Raw genomic sequence first — 17,936 nt, 5'->3', positions numbered from 1 at the left:
CTTTTAGTACCCAGNTTTTTTTTTTTTTTTTTTTTTTTTTTTTTTTAGTGATGGAGTTTTTGTGGGAGATTTCAGTGATCAGTGTTGAAAAGTAATCACTAAACTGAGAAAACGCTGCTCAAATCTACACAAACAGACTGGTCTGGATTTTTTGACAGTCGACTTTAGAGTTGTGAGAAGGGTCCCCTGCATTAGGGGCCTGAAGGGTCCCCTGCATCTCTTTCTTCCCTGTGCAGAACTGTCAAGTGTCCACCAGGCTGCTGAGACGTGGGAACTTTATGAAATACTAACCAGCACTCTCTCCCGTTTGAAGGTACCATGTTCTCTGCTACAAGTGGAACGAAGAACCCCCAGTGAGCCCTGACACCTGTGCCATCATTTTGGAAAAAGCTGGTCTTGATAACTGGGCTCTTGGAAAAACAAAAGTAATGCTTTCCTGTAATTTTCAAGAACAAGTCATAATTGTGTTGGGTTGATGGAGAATTACAACATTTTACAGTGCTTCAAAATATGATGGCTTTTTTATGTTACAGAATCTCTAGCTTAAACTAGGGAATTAAGTTGACAAATTCATAAAGGTTTTCTTCTTCAGCAAACACGTTGTCATAAAGGTTTCTTTTAAGAAATTCAAAAAAAGTTTCTCTTGAAGTTTATCCAAAAAAAGATGAAATTTAGAGTGAATATAATTCATTTCAAACAGTACTAAAAACATACTCATATATTTTCTCTTTTTATCACCAAAAATAGTCTAAATATTCAGAATATATTAATATATATTAATGTCATATAATATATACAGAATATATTCTGTAGAAAAATCATAATGATAGGAATAGGATTCTAAATTTCTTTTCCTAATTCTCAAATCTGCTCCTGTTATAAACTTGAAATTTATCTGAAGCAAAATATTCACCATTGTTCGTAGCCTTGCTATAAGTGTTTGGCTATCACTGTGTTTTTGTATTAGACTTGAGACCTGAGAGATCTTGGCTTTATTTAATCACTTAGAGAATGAAGTAAAAAATCATAACAGCTTGTGAATATGGAAGTAAGGTAGTGGCTGTTTGGAGAAAGGATGCATTAGGTCCCTCGGATAGCCTCAAAGCATTACAAAATGGGGATGAGGAAATAAAGAGGCAACCAGGCCTTAGGGGTACACTGAACATATCAGTGGGGGAGGATGGAGAAAAGAGTCAATCTAAAGAAAAGAAGTACTCAGAGACTGACCTCTCAAGAATAACCACTGTCAGCCTTATTGACTGAAACAAACTTCCACATTAGTCGTGTCCTGGGGCAGAAGATATGGAGAGAATTTTCATGTTTACTTACGAAGTCACTCCTATAACAGTTTAAGGGATATTAAAAAATATTTACCTTAGACTGAGTGTCCTACATATTCAGTAATCCATATGTACTTTAGTATTTAGCAAGAGGAGATTCTGAGCGCTAAAAAAGATGTGTATTTTATTTATACCATTTTCTTTTAGATGATCACAAAGATGAATTTTGTCAGGCTGAAATCTCACGATTTATGGTCTGAAACACATGCCTAACTTCAAATGGAGTTTTAACTTGTAAAAAGGTCCTTCGCAGTTCTAGCCCTGCGTGGTATTTAAGTAGCATTTTAAAGCTATTTGTATTTTCCCACTTCACCTTTTCCAACTCATTAAGATGGATAAAAGTATTCAATATAGAAACATTTCTAATGCTGTACAAAAAAAAATAAAAAGATGACCTTTTTAACCAGACTGAATTTTAAATGAATTGTCAACAGTGGAATGGACTAAAATAAATTAACAACTGGAGTCCCATAGAAATTAAAACTAAATTCAATCACTCCCTGTAATGTTAACCTGCCTGTGGTGCCAAGCTTTCAAGTCACGGAGCCGCAAAGAGGGTTCTGCTTTCAGTGTTACCCATTCTTATGAACGTTGTTAAATTTGAATTGAGTGACTTTCTTAGGGGATTCAATAAACTTTTTTTAGGCAACTTTTATTAGTAAATGTATCCATTAGAGAAAAAAAAAATTCTTCCTATTTCCTGGGGGAGGTTGAAAAACTCTTAAATGAGAATAACTCCGGGCCTGCAGGCTCCTCCATTTCTCCAGTTCATTTCGATTTTAGAATGATTGAAAGGCCCCCTCCTTTTTCCTTGGGGGCCCCTGAGTCTAGCAAGAATGTTGTTCTGTCTGCGGCCATCTCTCTGCCTTAGTCCCTCCACTGACAACAGTGGAGCCCCTGAGGGACAGCGCCCTGCCTTCTTTACCTTTGTATCCCCAGCAGATGAGGACACGGAGCAGATGTCAACAAACATTTGATGAATGAATTGCTGTAGCTCTGGATTTGTAAGGTTTTTTAATTTGGAAAATACAATTGTCTTTTTAAAAACAAAACGTTTAGCTTTTCTCCCAGTATATGATGCTAAAATGTTGATACAGGAGCTGACCATCTTCCGTTCCTATTGGCCCATTCAACAAAACCTAGTTTGCTGGTCACAAGTAATAGTACGATTGCTAAACAATATTCCTGCTCAAAGACAGGTTTTCTTCAAGAATAAAAATCTAAGATGTTATAGCAAAGTCCAGGCCAAACAAGCAGACGATAGTGATTTCCAAAGTCTAAAAAGATTTAGAATATAATCTGTACTTCAAAGCGTAGCTCATGACTGTTTCATTTTGTGTGCCATGGTTTTATTTGTATTTTATTTTCACTCTTTTAAGGTGTTCCTTAAATATTATCATGTGGAGCAGTTAAATTTAATGAGAAAGGAAGCCATCGACAAGCTTATTTTGATTCAAGCCTGTGTTAGAGGATTCTTGGTTTCAAGAAGGTACCGAAAAATACAGGAGAAGAGAAAAGAGAGTGCTGTAATAATACAGTCAGGTAATCACTCAGGTGGTCTCACTGTGTAACAAAACTTAATATTATGTTTAGATATGGACATAAAATCTAATATTATATATAAACCCCCATTCTTATGTAGCTTTTATATTTAATTCCAGACTGTTAACGTTGATGCTTTCTCTACACTAAATCTAAATCTGATTGTTTTAGTGATTGACACTTTTAATATTTGAATGTTTCATTTTAAATAAAATAATTTAATTTTTAAATTTTCTGTCAAGCATCGATGAGATACATTTGGCCTCTTGTGCAAGATACAAATGATTAAATTAATTATAGATCTCAAGAATCATATTATTATAATCCATTGGACAATAACATTTTTCCTACACTATTCCAAAGGTTACACTTGCCACAATGTTTGACCACTTGATTAAATCTCATTATGTTAAAGGGCATCCACTTCTTTCTATTAGCTGTAGGGAAATAATATTTATAATAGAACTTTATACGTTTTTATTAATGTCTCAATAGACTTTAGATTTCACTTTCCATTTTTCTATAAGAAACTAAATTTAGAAGCTGGCATGGTTTAGTACCGCATCTTCCAGAATGTGTTGAGCGGACTTCCGTAGTAAAAGCTGTGTACTCTACTGTGTTACTCTACTGTGTAAGCTGATATGCACACACACTACATGCACTGCATTCTATTCTGGCTTATTCCACTTCATTTTTAGATGCTAGATTTGGCCCACTAATCCATTTTATGATCCACTATGGATCCGCAGCCTACCTTCCCAGGAACACTGACATGTCGGACATAATAGCTGACTAACATTTGAGAGATTCCTGTACCACTCTCGGGTCTGTCCAATAGTAAGGGCTCATGTCTTCGGGGATTTTAAAGCCCATAACTTCTTACTGCAGCATCAAAATGCAAATCCTACAATTTGGGATCAGATTCTTTATCCACAGTCCCACAATTTATAAAACACTGAAGAAAAGGCTTTTCACAACTCATTGGGCAGTGAAACATGACCTAGTGTTTATAGTCCTTTATTGTTCCTAGCAAAAATATTGTTTTTCTGGAGAAATATTCATATTTTTTATTATGGAATGCTGCCCTGACATGGGGAATATTATAAGATATGTGTTATTTGCTCTGAGTTACCTTTATAAAGTAAAGACGTTTAAAGCTGAATTCTGAAATCTATCTGGCTCCAGGGATAATTGGCCAAAAAGTCCAAAACATATCCTTAAATAAATAGGGGCTTTCTCCTACCAATAGCTGAAGTACTAAGTAGCATATTTTAGGCAAATGAATACATTTTGTCTTTTTCGTTAATTTAGTTAATCTCTTTTATTTTAGTTTCATCTCTGTACTGTTCTTAATACAAAAGGCACTTTAGTTATTTTCTTGCTATAAAAGAATCTTGTTAATGAGCAATATTTTTTATGAAACTGTTCTATTTGGAGTCTTTAATTTCATTTTCCTGACATTGATAGTCAAAAAAATATTTGCTTCTATTCACTTAAATAATGGTTTCTTTCTTTATTATGATTAACGCTACTCTGGACCTTGTATGTTTCAGCTGCAAGAGGACATCTAGTCAGGAAACAAAGAAAAGAAATTGTTAACACAAAAAACACAGCAGTAACAACCATTCAGACTCGTGACCACGAGTTTGACTACAAGAAAAACTTTGAAAATAAAAGGTATAGTGGTGTTCATTCTTATACCATTTTGACACTATACATTTTTCAAATCTGTAAAGTCAAAATAAAGTTCAGGGTCTTTCTTGCACCTAATCAGGTTCCTAATACCTGTGCATTAAATGTCTGTGAACAGCCAGTGGCCGCTTGTGTTCTTTATCCTATTTGGGAGTTCACTGGCATTTCACACTGATGACCACACTTTCCTTCCATGGTTTTTTCCTTTCTAGGCTTCGACTAGAATGCGCTCTGCATTTCTGCTCCTGATTCTAAGTATCCTTTGCTAATTCCTCCTCCCTTCCCCATATTTAAATCCTATTCCACATCTGAATATCATCTCTGGGCTTTCTCATTCATTCCCATGGTCCTTAATAATCAATATACCATAACTCCTAAGCCAGAATCCAATCTTATTGGAATTTTGCCCTTTCTTCTCTTGAGCTTCCATATCTATATTTCTAAGTGCTTATTAGCAGATCCACCAAAATTCATTTCTACAGAATTTTGCCCTTTCTTCTCTTGAGCTTCCATATCTATATTTCTAAGTGCTTATTAGCAGATCCACCAAAATTCATTTCTACAGAAAGATTTACCATAAGCTGTGAAGACATGTAGATAAATGAGACAAAATCCTGATCCTCAAATTGCTCACAGAATCATGGAAAGGAAATAGAACCAATAAATATGTGATTCTAATAATCACAGTTAACCCGAATTAACTCTGCTATAAAAATACGCAAATTGTGCAGTAGGGACATGGAAGTTCTTGGTAGGGATTAGGGAAAGATTTTGCCCCAGTGGTAAAGCTTGAATTGATTGAGAGAAGAATGAGTGGTTCTCCAAGGAAATGAACATCATTCCAGCTCCAATCCCAGGATGCTTGTCTTTTTTTCCAAATTTATTGGGATTCAATTGACCTATAACAGTGTGTCAGTTTAAGGTGTACAACATGATGATCTGATACACATATATATTATGAAATAATTACCACAGTAAAGCTAGTTAACATGTTCATCACCTCAATAATTACAACTCTGTGTGTGTGTGTGTGTGTGTGTGTGTGTGTGTGTGGTGAGAACATTTAAGATCACCTGTCTTAGCAACTCTTGAGTCTATAATAATGTTAATAATTATTAACAGTCACCATGCTGCATGTTAGATCCCAAGAACTTATTCATCTTTCTAAAAATTTCAGTTTGATGTATAATTGACATATATAATTATGAGATATTTAAAATGTGCATCAGTGTGATTTGATATGCATCTGCATTGCGAAAGGATTCCCCCACCTAATTCATTACCACATCCATCACCTTACATAGTTCCTTTTTACGATTTTTGGTGAGAACTTTGAAGTTTTACTCCCTTAGCAAAATTCAGTTATACAAAACTGTGTAGTCCCATGTTTTATATGAGATCCTCAGACCTGCCTCCTCTGATGGCTGGAAGGCTGTATCGTTTTTCTGTCCTCTCCCTATTTCCTCTCCCTCCCCCTCAAAACCACAACTGTCTGTTTCTGTGAGTTTGACTTTTTCTTTTCCTTTTCAGATTCCACACATAAGTGATACTATGCAGTATTTGTCTTCCTCAGTCTGATTTATTGTATCCATGTTGTCATAAATGGCAGGATTTCCTTCTTTCTCGTAGCTGAATAATACTCCATTGAATATGTATACCATATCTTCTGTATCCATTCATCCACTAATGGTCACTTAGGTTGGTTCCATATCTTGGCTGTTGTGAATAATACTGCAATGAACACGGAAGTGCAGATAACTCTTTGAGATCATTGCTTTGTTTCCTTTGGATGTACAACCAGAAGTAGGATTGCTGGATCATGTGATAGTGCTATTTTTAGTTTTTTGAGGAACCTCCATATCATTTTCCATAGTGGCAGCAATTTACATTCCCACCAACACACGGCATTCTCAGTGCATAAGGATTCTTTTCTTCACATCTTCACCAGTGCTTGTTTTCTCTTGTATTGTGTGATGATAGCCATTCTTTTTTTTTTTTTCTTGTGGTTTATTTTTTTTTTTGAGAGAGAAAAAGAGAAAGACAGAGAGTGAGTGGGGGAGGGGCAGAAAGAGAGGGAGACACAGAATCTGAGGCAGGCTCCAGGCTCTGAGCTGTCAGCACCGAGCCTGACATGGGGCTCCAACCCAGGAGCTGTGAGATCACAACCTGAGCCGAAGTCAGAAACTTAACTGACTGAGCCACCCAGGTGCCATTCTAACAGGTGTGAAGTGATACCTCATCATGGTTTGGATTTGCATTTCCCTGATAATTAGTGATGTTGAGCCCCTTTTCATGTACCTGTTGGTCATTTGTGCATCTTCTTTGAGAAATGCTTGTTCAGATCCTCTCCCCATTTTAAGTGTCTGCCCCTTTTTAAGTCAGGTTGTTCATTTTTCTTTCTTTTTTTTTGATATTAAGTTGTATGAGTTCTTCATATATTTTGGATATTAACCCCTTATCAGATCTATGAGTTGCAAATATTTTCTCCCATTACATAGGTTGCCTTTTCATTTTATTGATGGTTTCCTTTTGCTGTATAGAAACTTTTTCATTTTATATAGTCCACTTGTTTATTTTTGCTTTTGTTGTTTCTGCTTTTGGTATCAAATCCAAAAAGAGAAAAGAAAAAAAACACACTGCCAAGACCAAAGTCAAGGAGATTACCACCTATATTTTCTCCTTAGAATTTTATGGTTTCAGGTAGTATGTCCAAGTCTTTAAATCCATTTTGAGGAGGCACCTTGGCTCAGTCGGTTAAGCATCCAACTTAGGCTCAGGTCATGACCTCATGGTTCATGGGTTCGAGCCCCACATCAGGCTCTGTGCTGACAGCTCAAAGCCTGGACCTTGCTTTGGATTCTGTGTCTCCCTCTATCTCTCTGCCCCTCCTCTGCTCATACTCTGTCTCTCTCTCTCTCTCTCAAAAATAAAATAAAACATTTAAAATTTTTTTAAATAAAAAAATCCATTTTGAGTTGATTTTTGTATATAGGGTAAAGTAGGAGTCCAGTTTCATTATTTTGCACGTGTCTGTCTAATTTTCCCAAAACCATTTATTGAAGAGACTATCTCAGCCCCATTGTATATTCCTGGTTCCTTTATCATAAGTTAATTGGCCATAAATGTGTGTGTTTATTTTGGGGTCTCTACTCTGTTTCATTGATCTGTGAGTCTGTTTTTATGCCAATTCCACACTGTTTTGATCACTATAGTTCTATGGTATAGTTTGCTTATCTTCTCATTAATTGTATTTTGACTAGTGTAGGCATTCTCCGGGGGTATTATGAAGGTGTTCAAAATACTAGCATAGCCACTCATTAAGATTATGGGTTCTTGATACTCTGCTTCATTCTCTGGTCCCTGGCAGAATAACAGAGATTCTATGATGCCTCCGGTATAAACCTGAAGATGCTATTATAGGTCTAGGAAGAGGCCACTGGAATTAGGAAAATTGAATTCCAGTAACTTTTTGCAAGTTTGACTCCAAGACAAGTCCTTTTGAACAAATAGATTGCAAAAGACCAAAAATCTCCCATGGCTTACCTGAGCCAAAATGAAAAGTTTTTATCAAAACCCCCCAAGTAGCATGTCAGGGTATCAGGTTATGACTTTTTCACTGTAACTTAACACACTTTTCATGGCCATATTGCTCTTGTGATGGTTTGACCTCACCAAAAGGAAGGAAGGAAAGAAGGAAGGAAGGAAGGAAGGAAGGAGAGGGAGAGAGAGAGAGAGAAGAAAGAAAGAAAGAAAGAAAGAAAGAAAGAAAGAAAGAAAGAAAGAAAGAAAGAAAGAAAGAAAGAAAGAGAAAGAAAAGAAAGAAAAAAAGAAAAAGTTGTGTAGCTTTAAAAAAAAAGCTGTAGAGAAGATCTTATCTTTAAAGGAAGGGAAAATCGTCTGGGGAGGATATTGGTAAAGTTACAACTGTGAAATTTTGTTCAAAATATTATATGATCATGAACTGTGGCAGGGACACTACTTCCCTTTAATTTTATAAGATATTTCCTATGATCAGCAGAGCTCGAGCAAGCTTATTAAATGCAGCACATTAGCCTTGTGAACATACCCTCCTCCTAGTCTCAAATTGTGACATTTTTTCCTATAACTTCTCACTGTAGGTACTTTCTTTAGAAAAAGACATGTTTTGAAATGATTAAATTCCTAGGATTTTGATCCCTCATTAAGTGAAAATATGCTGAGGTAGTTGTCATTCTGAATTGAAACTGGTGTTATCATTATTAAAGCAGCTACCACAGTTGTTGCTAGAGAAAACATGTGGGAAACACTTGATTAATGTGACTTGAGAAGTTTTTACTTGGGGTTTGTTTTTGTTTTGTTTTGTTTTTCCCCTTTCACTGTTCTTCCAACACTGTGGAAGTAAATAAGGTCCAGTTTAGTATCGTATATTCAGATGCAATATATTTTACACAGGGAATCTTTTGTGAAGAAACAGACAGAAAATGCGGTCCCTACTAATGAAACAGTCATTCCAGCTCAAAATAATAAAGGAAGTACATCTGCAGTGAAGATTTCTACTTTCAGAGTTGAAGGGGAAGCCACGATTGCTGTTGAAAGTAACAACAGAGGATATCAAACTCAGAAAAAAATGAATAACATGTATGGGGACGAGGCTAAGCAGGAACTATATCTGGCAGGAGACCCTTGGACAGAAGGACAGCCTAAAAAGAAATATGCAAAAGACCTGGAAGAGAATAGTAAGATAAGGGGAGTGGAGGATGAGACCACTGTGGTCCAGAATTACTACCAAAGATATGCAGAAGAAAGGAATTTTGAAGACTCAAAAGCAGCATATCTAGAAAAGAAGGCCATCTTGGAAAGGCCAAGCTACCCAGGACTTTGGTTAGTGGAGAATGAGACAAAGCAACCTTCTTTTAAAAAAACTTCAGAACGTAGTCTTAGCCAAAGGTCGGTTTATCAAAATGCAGATAGCAAGGAAAAAGAAAAGAAAACATCTGTCATCACCCAGAATGCACCAGTATGCAGCCAGCAGAGAAACCATCTGAGACCTGGGTCGGTCAGAGAGAGGCCAGCCCAAGCAAGCATGCACGCCCAGGAAGAAGATAGAGCAGCGGTGTTCATTCAGAGCAAATACCGGGGCTACAAGAGAAGGCAGCAGTTAAGGAAGGACCGGATGTCTTCTTTTAAAAATCAAAACGTTGTTTCAAAACCAACAGAAATAGCAAGAAATACCCATGATTTGTATTCCTGTACCACAAAACATGAAGAATCCTGTAATATCAGGACAAAGAATGATAAAGACTCAAAGGCAGTTTTAGAGAAGGAAGCATGTGATTTGGCAATCTTTTCAAAGCAGGTATGTAAACAAACAGATTTATTTACTAGTAGAAGTCTCTGGGAACTACACAGTAACTAAAGTAAACATACAGTGAATTAATAATTATTAATAATTGTTTCATCTCTTTTTATGAGACTGCAAACCTCTTTAATGAATGTCTCAAGGGTTTTGCTATTCAAACAGCCATAAATTTTTAAAAACAATGTGCAATATGAAGTAGTATAAAATATGATAGAAACCTTGTATAGTTAAGAGACTAGTCATCGGTTTATGCAGCTTACTAAAATGCTGGCATTGGACAATGCAGATTTCCTTATCTGAGACCTTTCATTATAATTTAAAAAAAAAAAGAAAAAAAGGGGGTTATAAATCCTCTAGAGTCTATGCTTTTTCTGCCCCAGATTTTAAGAAGACATAATGAGATGTCAAAATTAGGCAGGTAGCCATATTCAGGCATGCATACACACAGTGAAGGTAGAAATCTACATGTTACATCATGACAATGAGGAACCACAAAGAACATTTCCCTCTTGGAGTAGATCATGTGCCAAGAGAAGGCATGTTTTGGCTGTTTCTAGAAGGGGACAGTTAGCTTTATAGCGCTTCTCATGGGTATACATGGAATACTGATAACTTAGTATTATGGTGGGAGAGACCACAGGGAGCCACTGCTGGAAATGTCTATACCAGGTCTTGCCTTTTCTATAGGTGTTTGATCTTAAGAAAATCGCTTTATGTGTGACCTTGAGAACATCACCTTTATTTTTCTCTCATAACGTGAAGGATTTTAACTAGATGACCTCTAAAATGCATATTCTAAATTAATATGCGTCACCAGGGTAGTCAATAGATAAAATCGTTGCAGAAATATCATTACGGGTTAGTTCATAGAGGGATTGCCTAATACTCTTGGGTCCCCAAACTCTGCTGTTTGTCTCTGCCAGTGACTGAGCCTGTGCAAAGGCACAGTAGCTGCTCCTGGACGCCTCTTTGATGTTAGAGGTGTGGACCAAACATCTCCAACTTGTAGCTGTTAGCAGAGATCTGCCAGCCCCTTCTTATTCTATGTATTTTTTAAGCACACGGACATGGAGAGTTTAATATGCATGCAGTCCTTCCTCTCCTTGGTGCATACATTTTCTTAGTCTAAAGACAAAACAGGGGATTAGAATCCTGACCTGCTACGCATCAGGGACATTGAGGAGATACAGAATTACCAAATCATCTCCCTAGAGCTGGATAATAATGCCGTGGAAGGAGATTCAGCACTCCACAGGGACAAAGCTAGACGCAGAAAAGCAGGAGCCCCCCATGCAGCCGAGCAGGACAGCTATGGCCACAGAGTTGGGATGCAGACCAGAGGGAGGCAGAGGGGCTGGCTGGAAAGGGAGGGGCCACAGGACAGGAGCCCCAACTTTAGGCTAAGAACACTGGAAGGGAAAGGAGGGGCTTGACACAATCAAAGGCAACCGAGGGGTTCTGTGGGCTAAAAGCAGAAAGGCAGTTGCTGCAGAAAGGTACAGACAGAAGCCAGGTCCCAGGATCCCCATGGAGGAGGGATCAGGACAGAATGCTTCATGTAGCATGACACATTTGGCAGTTTGCAAATGGAAAATGTGAGATGTGCAAGTTACATCAAGGGGAAGGCTTAGTCAAGTGAGGGCTTTTTAAGACCTTGGGTTTCAGACATGGTTCAAGGTAGGTTCTGGAGAAGAAGTACATGAGACTCCTGGGGACAGTCGATCAAGAATTTACTAGATCCTGGTGTACCTGTGCAGCCCTCTGAATTCTTTTCCTTCATTTAATCTGACACATGACCTTCTTTTTAGATATCAAAGTTATCTGAAGAATATTTCATTCTGCAGAAAAAACTGAATGAAATGATTTTGTCACAGCAACTGAAGCCTCTTTATCTGGGTGTCTATCCTCATAAGCCAATTAATAGACGAGTTTCTTCTCAGCAGTGCCTCTCAGGTAAAAATCAGTAGAGTTAGAACTTCTTAAAGGGAAAGGCAGTGCCAGATACTTTATTAGTTTCTCACTTTCATTCTATGGTAGGTTTGAGGTAACTATGTTCTGTTTTGGGGAGAATCTTCACCTCATTCCATTTCTTATATGTAGGTAAAAACTTTTCCAGAATGTTCCACACACACCCTACTTTCTCTGACTTCATTCTCCTCTCTTTGTTCTTTTCTTTTTCCCCTTCATATACTCTTTAACTAGAACTTGTCATATGACACCAGATGGAAATAGAGAGGGATGAAGTTTGGGGAGTGGAGTAGGGTGCAGGTTTGATGAGAGGGAGCAAAAACATAAATATCTATTCCTTTGTCAACATCTACAACCTTAAGTAGAGTATGGAGGGTTCAAATCTTCATTTATATGACAAACCCAAATGCATTATTATATTTTTCTTCTGATCAACCTGTGTCATGCTCTGCCCCCATTTCACTCAACTGGTAGGGAATTCAAACTCAGTATTTATCAGGCCTCCCCCTCTCCAGGGCTGTGCAAAGTCCCTACGATCTTATATACCCACCAAAGGACCAGGTAGAGCCTGAGCCTCTGGTGACTAGTTATTTGCCCACACAGTTACTGTTGGGACACCCATCTCCTCTTTGGCATCATGACCCCTTCAAGTGAGGAGCTGTGCTGTTCCCATGCCCGCAGGAAGCACCTGGAAACTGTCAAGTCGGGCATCATACCTGATCCATACATGCTCCAGGTACCCATCCTTTCTGCAGCCTTATAACCTCTCCCAGGAGCAGCCACTGATGGCCCTGCTGACATCTGGCTGGGAGCATCTGTATGTATTTTCCCTCACTTTCTTAGAGGCTGCCTGCTCTCTCACCATCCCACCAGGACACCTAGCACCCCCTCTACAACACCTCTGCAATGACTTTGACTCTTGCCAAAGACAGGAATTGCTGTTAACCTCACGCAGCTTCTGCAAAAATCCCTTAGGCAGGAAATTACTAAGATGAGCCCAGCTCTTTGTCTTATGTGGGAGGAAGGGAAAATATCTTAATATTCCAGGCAATTGTCCTGCCACATTATTTTCAAGTCTAGAGTTGTAGTGAAGCTTCAAAGAAAAAAGTGGTTCTCTGTATTTAAGAGTCTCTTATGGTTTACCTCCCTGTCTATAACTTATTTTTCCTTCCCATCCCCTATGATCTTCTGTTAAGTTTCTCAGATTCCACATATAAGTGAAAACATATGATATCTGTCTTTTTCTGACTGTCTTACTTCACTTAGCATAATACATTCCAGTTCCATCCACGTTGTTGCAAGTGGCAAGGTTTCACTCTTTTTCATTGCCAAGTAGTATTCCATTGCACGCGCATGTGCGCACGCACCCGCTTACACACATCTTCTTTATTGATTCATGAGTTGATGCACATTTGGGCTCTTTCCATAATTTGGCTATTGTTGAGAGTGCTGCTATAAACATTGGGGTACCTGTGCCCATATAAATCAGCATTCCTGTATCCTTTGGAGAAATTCCTAGTAGTGCTATTACTAGGTCATAGGATAATTCTAGTTTTAATTTTTTGAGGAACCTCCACAGTGTTTTCCAGAGCAGCTGTACCAGTTTGCATTCCCGCCAACAGTGCAAGAGGGTTTCACTCTCTCCATATCCTCACCAACATCTGTTGTTTCCTGGGTGGTTCATTTTAGCCACTCTGACCAGTATGAGGAGGTATCTCAAGGTGGTTTTGATTTGTATTTCCCTGATGATGAGTGGTGTTGAGCACATCTTTTCATGAGTCTGTTGGCCATCTGGATGCCTTCTTTGGGAAAGGGTCTGTTCATGTCCTCTGCCCATTTCTTCACTGGATTATTTGCTTTTCGGGTGTAGAGTTTGGTAAGTTCTTTATAGATTTTTGATACCGTAAGAGACTCTTAGATACAGAGAATAAACTGAGGTTGATGGGGGTGGGGAAAATGGGAGATGGGCATTGAGAAGGGTATTTTTTGGGATGAGCACTGGGTGTTATATGTAAGTGATGAATCACAAAATCTACTCCTAAAGCCAAGAGTACACTGTATACACTATATGTCAGCTAATGTGATAAAAAATTATCCAAAGGGGAAAAAAAAGTGGCTCTCTGGCCCTTTCTACCACCACTGCTCTCAGGCCCTGGCCCAGAACCTTTTGATGTTAAGAAGCAGCTTCACAAATTGGAGGCCAGATGCCCATCAGTTTGACGGCCCCCTGTGACCCAGGCCCAGATGGTTTGCTGACAGTTGAAAGCGGAGGGGAAAGATGGAGACTTCAGCTCCCCTCTTGGTTGTGTGTGCTGCAGCCCTGGTGAGTGTGGTGCTATGAGGTGCTGGTCATGCAGGGAAGTCAGGAGAACCAGGCAGTGCTCCCTGTGCAAGCAGCTCAGCCCTGTCCTTAAAGGACACGAAAGGGAAAGGAAGGGTGGGAGAGGGGAAGCAGCTTCCTATGGAGCTGTGTGTGTTATCTTTATTCATCTGTTGATGGACATTTAGGTTGTTTTTATATCTTGGCTATTGTGAACAATGCTGTGGTGAACATGGGAGCACAAATACCTGCTCGAGGTGCTGATTTCACTTCCTTTGGATAAGTATCCAAAGTGGGACTGCTGGATCATATGGTAGTTCTGTCTTTCATTTTTTGAGGAACCTCCATATTGTTTTCCATAGTGGCTGTACCAATTTACATTCTCACCAATAATGTGCAAGGGTTCCCTTTCTCCACACCCTAGCCACATGTGTTTCTCTTGCCTTTTTGATAATATCCATCCTAACGATGTTGAAGTGATAACTCATTGTGATTTTGATTTGCATTTACTGGATGATTAGTGATATCGAACACCTTTTCTTATGCTTTTGGCCATTTGTATGTCCTCTTTGGGAAAATGTCACTTCAGGTCATTTGCTAGTTTTTAAATTGGGGTTGCTTGGTATTTGGCGTGAGTTGTGTGAGTTCCCTATATATATTGTGGATATTAACACTTTATCTGATATATGGCTTGTTGCAAATACTTTCTCCTATTCCATACATTGCCTTTTTATTTTGTTAGTGGTTTCCTTTGCTGTAGTGAAGCTTTTTTGATATACTTTCCTGTGCCTTTGTTATCGTGTCCAAAAAAATTACTGCCAAACCTGATGTCAAAGAGCTTTTTCCCTATGTTATATTCTAGAATTTTTATGGTTTCAGATTTTATGCTTTAATCCATTTTGAGCTGAATTTTTGTGTGATGCAAGATGAGTCTGATTTCATGTTTTCGTATGTGGACGTCCAGCTTTCCCAGCACCATTTTTAGAAGAGATTGCCCTGCCCTTTTGTGTATTCTGGGTGCCCGTATCGAAACATATGTGCTTGGGTTCATTTCTGGTTTCTCTATTCTGTTCCATTCGTCTAGGTGCCTGTTTTTATGCCAATATCATACTCTTTTGATTACTAGAACTTTATAATAATACAGCTTGAAATCAGGAAGTATGATGCTTCCATTTCTGTCTTTCTTTCTCAAAATTGCTTTGTCAGGCTCTTTGGAGAGACCTAAAGCAATAGAATATGATTAGAAAGTCAAATTAGTTCACTTTATTCTTCAATCTGACATTTTTTAAACGGATCTAAGAAAAATATCAGAAATAAAGTTTTAGCTTTTATGGAGAGGATTGTAATTCAGGGACATTTCTTTAACCCCAGGTTTACAGGGAGAGTTTTATGTTGTGAACACGCATAGAGATGTTACATATTCTACTCCACTGTTTTAAGGCTAACTGGGCAAGCATCTGAGTTGTCCTATGTGCCCGAGAGGAAGAGCCTGCAAGAGAGCATGAAGTGGCCTCACGACACAGAGGATCTGGGTGGACCAGACAACCCAGAACCAAGGAGAAAGGGAGGGCTTTGGCAGAAATAGTAGATGCCAATGACCAGAGACTGGATAGCAGTTACTCTCAACAGATGCTGATGAAAATCTAAGAATAGCTACAGAGCAGATGGACTATCTTCATTGATGCCATGAAGCTTCAAAAGTCCCCCACCCCCAACTTAGATGTGACCTGGGGAGAAAAGAAGAGGGTCAGAAACCTAAAATGACTAAGTTTACTCATAAGACATTAAGAAAACTGAAAGGGACTGAGTTTAACTAGGATTTGTTAAAAAAAATAATAATAATGTTAACAGTTAGGGCACCTGGGTGACTCAGTCAGTTAAATGCCTGACGCATGGTTTCAGCTCAGGACATGATTTCACAGTTCGTGGGATCAAGCCCCACATCAGGCTCCACACTACCAGCTTGAGATTCTCTCTCTCCCTCTTTCTATACTCCAACCCCACTTGCACATTCACATACTTTCTCAAAGTAAGTAAATAAACTTATAAAAAGTAATGTAACAGTAGAAAATGGAAATGAACACCAAGAGGTTAAAATTAAGTCTGGTTTTAGGAAAATCAGATTACATTTTTGTACATCTGAACTGCTGTACAGTGGAAACGCAAGCCTGCTATAGACACCTGCATTTTTCAAAGATCCTTTGGATTGCTTTGTAGGGATAGAATTTGATGGCACAAAGGATAAACGTGGAAGACCAGCAAGAGATGATGGCGGTTTGGATGCAGTGAGACTGAGGAGATAAACAGAAGCAGAGGTTAGTCAGTAGACAGGTGGATAAGTGCGTGGCACCTGAAGCCAGGAGGTCATTCAGGGAGCCCAACGATCGCAAGAGAAGAGAGTCTAGAGCAGGAGTTCAGACACATACAGATCAGGGAGAGGGGAACCAGCAACGAGGAGCAGCCAGAGAGCTGGGAAGAACACCATGGAGCCTAGCACCTTAGAAGCCCCAGGAAGACAGTTTCTAGGGTGTTGTGTAGAATGGTGCTGACAGAACAAGAAGAGAATTATAAAGTCTCCACTTAATTTCCTATGCATTTGCAATTACTTACTAAACTCCCCAGAGTTTTTTTTTATTTTAGATTAGATACAAATACAAATGGAAAAGGGGGTGCAAACGTTCATTGTGCTGCATTTTGGGAGATTACACTCACATCTGCTAGGCTTTACCATTGGGTATAGTCTATGTTCATATATTTTAGTGATCTCTGCAAGGGTGAAAAAATTTCTTGAATAGTCTATGGAATAGACTATGGCACGTATAGTTTAAAGAATTCCAGCAGAGGTCACAAATTGAGCCAGATATTGCTTGGTTAATATTTAATCCCTGCAGTGGGTCTAGATCCATTTTATTGTACATTTGGACCGGCTTCTCTTACCTCAGGATAGGCAAACTCTAACCTAACTTTTAGATTCTTGTTTTCTTTATAAAACAACCCAAGTTTGCCATCTCCTAACCACATTTTTTTCATGTTTATTTATTTTTGAGAGAGAGGGAGACAGAGCACAAGCAGAGGAGGGGCAGAGAGAGAGAGGGAGACACAGAATCCAAAGCAGGCCCTAGGCTCTGAGCTGTCAGCAGAGCCCAACATGGGGCTCGAACCCGGAGGCCATAAGATCATGACCTGAGCTGAGGTTGGATACTTAACAGCTGATCTACCCAGGCGTCCCCGTCCTAACCGCATTTAAACCAAGAATTCCCACTACCCATTCCCTGCTCCTCCAGTTCTAGTGATTTTCCCAGTTATCTTCTTATACCTGCAGGCATCACAGCCTTCACACAGGTAGGCAGGTTCACACTTGTTGGAGGAAATTGATTATCAGTACCATTAATAAGTCAGCATGTATTTATTTAACCTCAGAGTTATTTCCTGTAGATTAGTTTTTTCCTCCTCAAACAGATTTTCAACCTTATGTTAAGCAGAGCCATGTCATATACTAGTATACACTCATTTTTCTGTTACCCTAGCACAAATTCATCACACAGTAGACATTCAGTAACTGCTTATTAACTAACCAGAAAGCTGTTTAATTTCCTCCAAGAATTACAGTAGAACAAAATATAGTGACCAGTGGAGTGAAAATCTGAAAGTATAGTTTTTATAAAAACAAAAAAAATTTAACATTACATTGTTGATTTTTTTTTATTTTTTAAAGTTTATTTATTTTGACAGAGAG

The 17,936-nt window shown here is 38.6% G+C and overlaps 1 protein-coding gene across 1 annotated transcript in view; it reads left to right on the top strand.

Annotated features, from left to right (window-relative positions):
• Positions 1–17,936, top strand: part of MYO3A (myosin IIIA) — a 230,212-nt gene that overhangs the window by 179,525 nt on the left and 32,751 nt on the right. Inside the window, exons 26-30 of the mRNA XM_077772437.1 lie at positions 314–425; positions 2,720–2,882; positions 4,436–4,559; positions 9,006–9,909; positions 11,721–11,865. Of these exons, the coding sequence (XP_077628563.1) occupies positions 314–425; positions 2,720–2,882; positions 4,436–4,559; positions 9,006–9,909; positions 11,721–11,865 (1,448 nt within the window). The remainder of the gene's footprint in view (positions 1–313; positions 426–2,719; positions 2,883–4,435; positions 4,560–9,005; positions 9,910–11,720; positions 11,866–17,936) is intronic.

Source organism: Crocuta crocuta, unplaced genomic scaffold, assembly GCF_008692635.1.
Source record: "Crocuta crocuta isolate KB4526 unplaced genomic scaffold, BGI_CrCroc_1.0 scaffold96, whole genome shotgun sequence".
Taxonomy (NCBI): domain Eukaryota; kingdom Metazoa; phylum Chordata; class Mammalia; order Carnivora; family Hyaenidae; genus Crocuta; species Crocuta crocuta.
The sequence above is the reverse complement of the archived record's forward strand: the minus strand, read 5'-3'. Positions and strand labels throughout refer to the sequence as shown.